Below are 10,791 nucleotides of genomic sequence, written 5' to 3'. Positions count from 1 at the left end.
ACAGGAGGACCACTCAGGGGGTGAAAGCCAACCCCATCTTTTTAGGGCACGGTCGATTTCTTAGAAAAAGTCCCATAACTTCGGAACAACTGGTAGTGTGGACCGTCCAACACGGGGCCAGCGGCAGGGAACCCGCATGCAGTTTCGTTTGGTGGCCTGTGTGAGGTTGCCTTGGCAGATCCAAGCTCCAGTCCTGAACAGTTCAGCTCCCTGATGCTGAAGAGGTGGGCCCCAGTTGGTGTTGTCCACAGGGCAGACCTGAAAGGCCAGAGCAGGGAAAGGGCTGCAGGGCCCATGGCTTCCACCTGGGAACGCTGAGCCGAGGCTGAGGCTGGAAAGGCAAAGAGGACAGGGCTGGCATGCCAGGCTGGCAGCGGCAGGACCCTCCCCAGCTCACAAATCATGGCTTGAGGAGGGCCAGGAGGGCCCACTTCTCTCCACAAATGTACAGCCCAGGAGATTGAGGCGAGAGATGGGATAGCAACTTGGGCTTCAGAGGCAAAGCTGCTGCCCTCCTCTCTTCTCCTGGGGTAATGACTCAGGGCAATGCAGTGCTGCCGCAGACACAGCCAGGCAGCCAGGCCTGCCTTGGCTGTGCCATCCATGGAGCCACTGCTGGCATCCTAGCCCTGCCTGGCCCCACTGTACCTGTTCTCCCTGGGCCAAGAAGCCAGCCCTTCACAGCCCACGGCCTCTGGCTCTCAGCACCTCCCCACTGCAGGCGTGGGCCCGTCTGCCCACTTCTGGCCTGGGAGCCCCAGAAAGGCAGGGCCCATGCCCCTCTGGGCTCCCTGACTCCCCTCCCCCACAGCAGTGAGCCAGGCCAGGCCTTGTGGGCTTCTGTACTCACACTGGCCAAGGCTCTAGGCTTCTGAACACAGCCAGCCTGAGCCCAGTCCAGCTCTGCCACCATATTATTATGCAACCACTGCCTCAGTTTCCCTAGCTGTAGCATGGGAACGTTGTCTTCTGACTTCCAGAACTAGTGTGAGGATAAAATGAGGTCCTTGACAGGAATGCTTGTGACCTTTGGTACAGAGAAAAGCAAACCGGACCTGGTGACAACACCTCCTCCCCACTCGCTCCCAGCCCTTCCCCCAACTTCCTGGCTCCACCCCTTCCAGACACTGAGGCTGAAATGCTCTTGCTATTAGCCAGAATCTGACACAAGAGAATGAGAGGAGACAGTGCGGGGGAGGGACCTGGGGGAGTGGGCCACTTGCAGCGCTGTCAGTTGGACCTTTTACTGTCCCCAATGTGGGAGCGAAAGGTGGCCCTGGGGGCCAAGCTGTGCTCAGTCCGTAATGGGCCTCTTCCCTGGGGTGCCAGTGTAGACTCTGCGGTGCACCCCCCATCCCCAGGCCCAGCCTAGGTCAGGTCCTCCCACACCACTCCGTCACCCCAAGCTCGGAAGCCCACACACACAGTAGCGCTGTTGCGGGTCGGGCACCGCAGGGCGCGTCGGGCAGCACAGCGGAAAGGGCAGAGGCTTGCAGGTGGGAAGAAGGCGGGCGGGGACGTGGGAGGTGGAGAGAGACGCTGGGCAGGCCGCGGCCCCTCCCCTCTCCCTCCCTGCGCGCCGCGGGCGACATTGCCCCTCCTGGGCAGGGGGTGGAGAAGACGGGAGGGGAGTAGGCGGCGGCGGAGGCGGGATTTGGAGTTTCCCTCCGCAACGGCGGCGGCGGCGGCCCCTCGGCTCCCGGCGAGGCCGCCGCCCGGGGCTCCGGTGGCATTTGGCGGCGGCTCTTCCCGCCGCCAGAGCTTCGGAAACTTCCCGACCACGACCGCACTGAGCCAGCGCAGGGACCGGAGCGGAGCAGAGGTGAGCAGAGCACGCGGCACCTCAGGGGCCCCCACCCCACCCCACCCCACCCCACCCCCACCAGGCCTGGCTGCCCCCCGACGTGCACTCCTCCACTCTGCACCCTCAAAGTCCTACGACGCCCACCCCACGAGGCCAACGCACTAGCCCCTGCAAGACACATTTGGTCCTGACACGGCACACCCCCGCACCACGCCCGTACACCTCCCGTGTCCCCTGCCACTTACACGGGCAGCACACTCGCGCGCGTACAAACCACGGACCCTGGTCCCTGTAGTGCACACGTTAGCAGTCCCTGACCCATCACTCACCACTGTCCCCAAATCACGCTAACACCCATTCCAGACTCTGCCACGCCCCAGTACACACCCAAGCGGGCACACAGGCTTCTAACACATCTCTGCCATACCTGCACTAACATAGCTCCCCCCACGAGGCCCCCACCACCTCACACTCTCCATATGCCCATTACAGACCCCCCCACCCATGTTCCCAGCCCAGACACTGCAGTTCATCCACCCCAGAGCGAAGTCCCAACACAAACCCACTCCCCAGGCACACACCTCCAGCATCGCCAACACCACTCTCACACGTCCTAGCATGCTCGCACACCTGCTGGATCGCACACTCCCCAGCATCCTGCTCCGCCTCCATCGCAAATCGCCTTTGACACCCCCAGCCATGCCTGAGTCCCTCCCACCACTCCCCCCCAACACCTGGCACGCGGGCTCTAGAGGCTGCAGCATTTGGTGGCATCCCTGCCAGGCACCTCTGGCTCTCCTTTGGCAGCGGCTCACGAGCCTGGGCCCCCAGGTGCCTACCTAAACAGACCTTGAGACTCCCTAGCGACTGACTTGGCCTCTTCCCTAAGGGATAAAGAAGGCACTTAGGGTCCACGGTAGAGTACTTAGATTGGGAGGCGAGAAGCTGCGGGAAGGGGGTAGAGAGGAGACAGACAGAGGCGCTGAAATGGAGGCGGCCCAGGTGGGACCAAAGGGGCTCCAGTGCCTGGCATGCACATAGTAGATCGGTTCCTGGAGGGCTGGGGTCCCCGTGCACTGTGTGCCTGTCTGCTTGTATGTTGGGGGGAGGGCTGTGTGTGCACGTGTGCTTGTGCGTGTCTGGGGGTGGGGGAGGAGTGTGTGCTCGGCAGAAGGAAAAAGCAGGAGCAGCACCCTCCTGGGCTCCCTCAGGCAACAATTGGTTTCATTCATTCATGCCTTCTTTGTTAACGAGCATTTCTTCCGTGAGCGCTGGGCGCGTGCCAGGCCCTGCACTGGGGGCTGGGGCCAGCTTGGGGCCGGGCACACACCCGTTCCTGCCTTGGAGGAACTCCCAGTCCCGCGAGGAGACTGACCAGGAAATGCAGAAAGCTATCCCCAGCGGAAAGTGGATTTGGTGGAAAAGACACTGGATTTGGCAGGAACGCAGTCGCTGGGAGTTGTGCTCCTGGCCATGTGACCGAGCCAAGACAGCCGAAATCCTGCCACTCGGGCCCGGCGGGAACAGTGCATTTCTCGGGGGGAAGGCGGGACGCTGCGCTTGGGAGGCTCCCGGGACCAGAGGGCGCACGCGGCGCGCGCGGGGCCTGCGGGCGGCCGCGTCCCCGAGGACTCCAGAGGGCGCTGGCCCGGCCGGGCGGAGGCGGGGATGGGGGTGGCGGGCGCAGCGCCCACCCTGCGGCGAGCAGGGAGTGTGCGGCCTAGCTACGCCCGCTGGAGGAAGCCAGTCGATGCCCGGGCGCGGCGCTGCGCCCCAGAACCGAGCACAGCCTGCCCGGAGAGCGGCCTCGGGGCAGGGCCGGCGCCCAGAGCAGGCGCTACAGGGGGCCTGAGTGGGGCAGGCCTGGCCATGGGAGGGTGGTTGGCTGTGCTCAGCACTGCAGTGCGGAGGTGGCAACAGGTTCCCGTTTGTCCTGTTGCTGGCGCTGCCGGGCGTTGCAGGCGCCAAGCACTGAGCACTGACTTTCGAGATGGATGCTCATCCCACACTCCCCAGCGCTCTCCTGGGTTGGAGGGCTTGCCAGCAGGGGTCTGGGTAAGGTGCAGGGTAGCCACCCTTCAGGCGTTGGGAGATGGTGGACTGGGGGAACCTAGGCTTTCCCTTCCTTCACCATGGCAGAGGTTGCCCCTCTCTCTCCATCCTCCTCCCCAGCCAGCTCCCCTCACCTCCTCCAGGGAGCCCTCTTCAGAGAGCAACCTGGGCACCTCAGAAGCTACTGCCTCCCTGGATTGGCGATCCTCTCCCTCTCCAGCCACGCTGCGCCCCCACGACAGGGCAGGTGGGGTACAGTCTCTCCAACTCCCTGCCTGCCACAGCCCTGTGCCACTCTCACTATCCACAACCAGGCTGGCACATGGCAGAACCTCCATGATGTCTTCAACTCCTGCCCACTCCAAGGTCCCACCGTGCAGACCCACAGCTGGTACCCACCTCTGCCACTGTGGAGCTGGGGTGTGAGAAACAGGAGAAGGTAGCAGTTTCTGCCCCAGGAGCACACTGATAAGGGGAGTGGGGCACAGAAGGGAGGCCTTCAGGCTGGCCCTGAGACTAGAAGGCTGCCTGGAGGAGGCTGCCTTGGAGGGCATGAAGAGTGAGTAGAGTCTGGGAAAGTGGCCTGGGGTTGTGTCCACAGGGCAAAAGGGAAGGAGAGGCATGGCCCAGGTGCCCACAGTCCCTGGTTGCAAGTATCGGGATTCAATCTAAAGTCAGGGATGTGGTGGGGTGGGGCCTGAGATGAGCCCACTACCAGGGTCCTAGGAGTCCCATGCTGGTGGCCCACTATGGGAGTGGAAAGGAGAAGAGCAAACTGGAGGCCCCTTAGAGGTGACCTAGCTGTCTGTGACCTGCACTCTTCCCTTTACCATTACCTCACACACTCTCATCTCACTCTGTGAGTCATAAGAGGAGTCTTCTCAACAGACATACGAATGGACTGTGTTTCATTTTTCTAAATGCTAGACTTCTAGGTTGGTTTGCATTTTTCACTCCCCAGAAAAATGTTTTGTGATGCCTATCCCTATGTGCATAGCTTTGCTTTCTTTTGCTTTACTTCTTTAGAGTAGATTCCCATAAGTGGCCAAAGGGTTGGATTTTTTTTCTTAGCTCTTGATATTGCCAGATTAATTTCCAAAAGGGCCATACCAATATATATATAATGCTCCAACAAAAGAACAGCATGCTTTCACAGCAGCCTTGCCAGCACTGAGTGTTCTCATTTTGAGAACATTTCACTAGTGTAGTAGGTGGGATGTGTAACCTTGTTTGTTATTGTTCCCTTGTTTTTTGAATTTGCTTTCCTTCCATGCCTGAGGTTGAACCTTACCTCACATATTTTTTACCCCGTTGCATTCCCTCTTTCATGCAATATGCAGTCTTTTCAGGTTCCTTGCTTATTTATCTACCAGGGTCTTAACCTTTTGATTAATTTGTATGAGTTTAACTTATCTGTCATACATTTTCCTTCAACACTGTTATTTACTTGTACTGGGCTTTAAGTAGAGAAGGGACATTTAGCCTATTGGCTTTTTAGAAACCTCCCCCTGACCCTGTTTCATTGTCCCAGCACTTATCTCACCTGATAGTTTGTCCAGCCTCCTTGCTGATTATTGATCTGTCCTGCTAGATCAACAAGACACTGGGCAAGCAGGGACCCTGTGTGTCCTGCCTGTTCATTGCCCTGTGCCCACGGAGGCCAAGGAGGGAGGCCACCGGCCTTTGTTGAATGAATGGCATTCTGGCATGGGGCAGGCAGGGCAGAGTAGAGGGCAGACTGACACAGACAGGCCTGGAGGCAGGGAGACTGTTTTGGAAGATGTGATGGTGACCTGACCAGGAGCTGGTGAGTGTGAGCACTTAGACAGTGCAAGGGACAGGGGAGAGTGCGGATGTGGGGGATATTTGAGTAGAAATTACTTCCCTCCAGATTGATCTGTCCTAGGCATGTTAAGGGAAGGAGGCAAGGGTGACTTGGAGCTCCTGGCTGCCTTTGCCCAGGCCTGTGCAAATGAAGGGGTGGGGGTGCCCAGGAGCTGCCCTCTGCCTTCCTAGCCCTCCAGCCAGCCTTGGGCAGGGCTCTGGGCTGAAGGCAACAGTAGGTTTCTGGTCCTGCCTCCTTCTCTCTTCCATGATTTCAGTGGCATCCCTTGGTAGCCCAAGGTGGTGGCTATGATAAGCCCATTGTATAGATGGGGCCACTGAAGTCCAGGCAGGTGATAAGATGGTCCAGGATCACTGGGTGAATTTGGTTGGAGGCAGCTTCTGGAGCAGAGGCCCAGGCTCTTGTCCTCACACCTCCCCCTGCCTCCAGGGCCCAAGCTGGAGCCGGCCAGGGGAACTGCAGCTGGCCCCTGCTGGGCCCCTGACCTGCCCTTGGCCTCTGCCCTGACCCTGTCCCACCTGGGTGGAAGCCCCAGCTCAGCCTGCTACTCGCCTGTACCACCTGACTGCTTTCACTAGCACCCATTGGCTCGCTGCCCCGCTGAGCCCGCCCCGCCGCCCCGCCCCTCTGAGCTGCAACTCCACGTCCGAAGGCAACAGCTTCTAGAGTAGAAGCTGGGTCCCCCTGCCAGGAAGCGGCCGGCGCGCCATCGGCGCTGGGTTTGGAGCTCGGTTTCCACGTGTGAGCCTGCTCCACCGCTCCGCCCCTCCTGGCGGCCGCACCTGGGGACTCTCTGCCCAAGGACGGCGCCCCGCCGTGGCAGTGGCCATGGCAGGGACGTCCACGTGCAGTCGCCCGCTGCCGGATTGCGCTCCAGGTCTCTCTCCTTTTCTCTCCTGGGTGGGGGTGTGGGGCGGTGTGCCAGGACAGGGTCAACTCAGTGAGGGCTCAACGAGGCCCATGACCTCGGTGCCACCACTGTTCCCCTGGCCCACCTGGCTGTGAGGGAGATCTAGGCCTTGAACCCCCAGCCCCTCACACGCACACATCCCCAAAGTCGGAAGCTCAAAATTGGGGAATGATCACATCAGGCTGAGAGAGAAACAGAAAAGGGATGTGGAGGGCGGTGGCTGTGGCCTTGGGGCGCCCCAGGATAAGCCTCGAAGGGGCTGATAGATGCTTAGCCATCTTCTGGGGGACCCCTCACACTTTCCTTCCCGCGGGCGCCCGAATGGCTGCCTCGGGTATTTTTCCTGGGGTGCCTTTCTGCCTGTCCTCACTGTGGGAGGGGTGCGAGAAGAGAAGCAGGCGGTGGAGGAGTGTTCCTGCCGGACGCTGGGCGCCCGCCTTTGGGACAAGGGGCTGGCTTCAGGTCTTGGTCCCCTCGGCCGGCGGCCAGGCGGGAGAGTCTGGCTCACGCCGCGCCTTCCCTCTCTCCACAGTGCCCGCGGCCAGACGTGTAGGGAGCCGCGCGCCCATGGAGGGCCTGGGTCGCTCGTGCTTGTGGCTGCGCCGGGAGCTGTCGCCCCCGCGGCCTCCACTGCTGCTCCTGGACTGCCGCAGCCGCGAGCTGTACGAGTCGGCGCGCATCGGCGGGGCGCTGAGCGTGGCCCTGCCCGCGCTGCTGCTGCGCCGCCTGCGGAGGGGGAGCCTGTCGGTCCGCGCGCTCCTTCCCGGGCCGCCGCTGCAGCCGCCCCCGCCCGCCCCGGTGCTCCTGTACGACCAGGGCGCGGGCCGGCGCTGGCGCGGGGAGAACGAGGCCGAGGAGTGGGAGGCCGAGTCGGTGCTGGGCACGCTGCTCCAGAAGCTACGGGAGGAAGGCTACCTGGCCTACTACCTCCAGGGTAGGTGCGGCAGCGGCGGGGCGGCGGGCACCGGTCAGGGGAAGACCGGGGCCTGGGAAGGCAGCGCCCTGCCTTCCCAGGAGATTCGCAATTAATTTGACATTGGACGAGCCCCACCTCAGTTTGCCTAAAGTGGAGGTGAAACTGCCTCCCCTGATAATCTGCCAGGCTACTTTCTTCGTTCGTCCTTGGAAGCCCTAGTTTCTGAGTCTGGAAAATGGGAAGAATTGGGCAGACCTGACATAGTTCACAGGATGCTCAAGAACAAAGTACCAGGTGTGGGCTCCCCAGTGTCCCCGTAGTGGTATCTCTCCTTTCCCAGCTACTCAGAGGGCGGCAGGGACCTACCTTCCACCCCCACCCCCATAGTCTTGGCAGGACTAGGGGTGGGTCAAGGGAAGGCTGAGCCCAATACCACTCCCCCTAGAGGCCCAAGGCAGAAACAGGGTTTCCATGAACCTATAGAGCTAGCTGTCACCAAGAAAGGTCATAGGACTGTATTGGGGATATATAAATATATAAAGTGTCAGGTATGTGGGCCTCCACCCCTAGTCCTGAGAAAAAGTAGTATCTGTAGATGAGGGAGATGTTGGCTTCTTGGGACTTTGTAACCATTCAGGTGGAATGTCACACTCTCTCCCATGCTTCCCACCTCTTGGGGCCCCACTTCATCCTTGAGGGTGCTCCCAGTCACACTGGATCAGGAGACACCCAGGCAGAGAACTGCCATGTGAACCTTTCCCCTTCTTTAACAGATGGCTGCTGTCCTCCTTGAGGCTGGTAGTAGTACATCTAGGCTCTGTTGAGCCTTCACACCTGCCTCAGCTTAGCCCTGGAGGCGTAAGATCCTCTTGGGTGGTTCTACATGGGGTGGGTATTTGCTGTCCAAAGGAGTGGCCAGCCATGCTGACTGTGGGTGCCCACAATCCTCCACGTGTGGCCACCAGAATAGATCAGGCTGCAGGTTTTTGTGTGGGGACATCTGCAAACCTTCCAGGCTTCCTAGGGTCAGCTCCCTCTCCCCAGCCAGGGGCACTTGGCTGCCCAGGAGACCAGGCCAGCAGGACCCGCACCCTCTCCTCCACAGGTGGCTTCAGCCGATTCCAGGCCGAGTGTCCTCACTTGTGTGAGACCAGCCTCAATGGCCGTACTGGCTTGAGCACGGCCCCAATGCCCAGCCCAGTGCCCGTGGTGGGGCTGGGTGGCCTGTGCCTGGGCTCCGACTGCTCTGATGGGGAATCTGAGGCTGACCGAGACTCCATGAGCTGTGGCCTGGATTCAGAAGGTGCCACGCCACCTCCAGTGGGGCTGCTGCCATCCTTCCCTGTCCAGATCCTGCCCAACCTCTACCTGGGTAGTGCCCAGGATTCAGCCAACTTGGAGAGCCTGGCCAAGCTGGGCATCCGCTACATCCTCAATGTCACCCCTAATTTCCCTAACCTCTTTGAGAAGAATGGCGACTTTCACTACAAGCAGATCCCCATCTCTGACCACTGGAGCCAGAACTTGTCCCAGTTCTTTCCAGAGGCCATTGCATTCATTGGTGAGTCTGCCTGACCCACCCCCTTTCCGACCTCTCCACCCCCACCCCCCCCAGGCTCCCACCTCTCCCATTTCTCTCTCCTCTCCCTCATGACAGTTCCTCCCAGGCTTAGCTACCATTCTCAGAGCCCAGAGCCAGGATGGCACTTCTGGGGGGCGGGCAGAGCTCAGACCAGCTCCCAGAGGCTTCCAGGGAAACCTCCAGGACTACTCTGAGGGCAGGGCAGGGGCTCTGGGGGCCCTTCCGGAAGGCCTTTGCCTCCCTCACGCTGGCCCTTGGGATCTCCCCAACCCTGCCTGCCCCACCTAGATGAGGCCTTGTCCCAGAACTGCGGGGTGCTCGTTCACTGCCTGGCAGGGGTCAGCCGCTCTGTCACCGTCACCGTGGCCTACCTCATGCAGAAGCTCCACCTCTCACTCAACGACGCCTACGACCTGGTCAAGAGGAAGAAGTCTAACATCTCCCCCAACTTCAACTTCATGGGGCAGCTGCTGGACTTCGAGCGCAGCCTGCGGCTCGAAGAGCAGCACTCCCTGGAGCGGGGCGGGGGGCAAGACTCCGCCTGCGACCTGCCCTCCTTCTTCACTACCCCCACCAGTGATGGCGTCTTTCAGCTGGACCCCACCTAGGGCCCCCAGGCCCGGTGGGTGTTCCCTGCCGGCAGGGGCAGGGGCAGGGCCGGGCGGGGCGGGGGCGCAATACCTCACTCAGCTGTGTAGGGAGGCGGGGGTGGAGCTAGGACCTGCCCTGCCCACTCAAGACATCCGCGGGAATCCCGCGACACGTGCCTATGGGCCGGCCCTGGGGCCGCCCACCTGAACCACACGACTCTCGACTCTCGGGCAGGGCCACGCTCCAGAACCTGCCTCTTCTGCGACTGTTACTTTTTTCTTTGGGGGGGCATTCCCTATCTGAGGGACCATTCCAGGCGGCTGCCTGTTCCCCAGCCCAGGCCCCAGGTGGTCAGACAGCTAGGCTGGGCCCTGGGCCTCCCTGCGGTTCCCCCTTCAAGAAGGGTGTGCCACCTCATTTGCCACAGGGACTGGCTCCCAGTCCCTTTCCTGTCCCCAAATGGCCGCTTGGGGAGTTCGCCATCATCACCAGTGCAGTCACCTCCTTGCTTTTTCACCAAGGGCTTGGGCTTTTCAGGGGATGTGGACCCAGAGGTGCAACAGCCACCCAGCATCCATAGCCTGGGAGCACTGGGCAGGTTCTCCACCACACATCTGGCGCCCTGACTGTTTTTTCCCTCTTCTTTTCCTCTTCCGCCAAATGTCTTGATGGGATCACTGGGGCTCTTTGAGACTGAAGGTGGTCAAACTGCCACCGGAGGAGATGGGGTCTCAGAGAGAGAGCCAGGGAGTTGGAGGGGAAGAAGAAGGCTCAGTTTTCCTGTTACTGGGCCCACACAGCCCTGTGGGTTTTGAGGGTGGGGAAGGGGCTAGCCTGCAGACAAACCCAGTCATTCATTGCAGTCCCACCCACCCCTGTGGGCGACAGGTGTGTGCCTGTGTGTGCATGTTGAGCTCACACACGCATGCAAGCCCACTTCTCACCCAGCCCAGGGCTGGCAGTCCTTGTCACACATTGGACCATCTAGTCCTTGAACCTGTAGGAGGGCCTGTGCTTGGTTTTGTAATCCTCATCATAGTTGCTTTCTTTCATTGTTCCTCCTGAATAAACGGTGTACTTAAGATACTGA

General features: G+C 60.7%; 1 protein-coding gene across 2 annotated transcripts; it reads left to right on the top strand.

The window, feature by feature from the left end:
• Window positions 1-1,662: 1,662 nt before the first annotated feature.
• On the top strand, window positions 1,663-10,791 carry DUSP9 (dual specificity phosphatase 9). 2 transcript variants are annotated; one of them, XM_012757296.3, is made up of 4 exons: window positions 1,663-1,822; window positions 7,145-7,546; window positions 8,634-9,089; window positions 9,399-10,791. In XM_012757296.3, the coding sequence occupies exons 2-4, from the start codon at window positions 7,180-7,182 to the stop codon at window positions 9,716-9,718; spliced, it is 1,143 nt and encodes a 380-aa protein (XP_012612750.2). In that variant the 5' UTR covers window positions 1,663-1,822; window positions 7,145-7,179; the 3' UTR covers window positions 9,719-10,791. The 2 variants fall into 2 exon arrangements, with proteins under 2 accessions (XP_012612750.2, XP_012612749.2); XM_012757295.3 differs by lacking the exon at window positions 1,663-1,822 and adding an exon at window positions 6,367-6,579.

This window comes from Microcebus murinus, unplaced genomic scaffold, assembly GCF_040939455.1.
Source record: "Microcebus murinus isolate Inina unplaced genomic scaffold, M.murinus_Inina_mat1.0 scaf003_hap2_Mmur4.0, whole genome shotgun sequence".
Classification (NCBI taxonomy): domain Eukaryota; kingdom Metazoa; phylum Chordata; class Mammalia; order Primates; family Cheirogaleidae; genus Microcebus; species Microcebus murinus.
The sequence above is the reverse complement of the archived record's forward strand: the minus strand, read 5'-3'. Positions and strand labels throughout refer to the sequence as shown.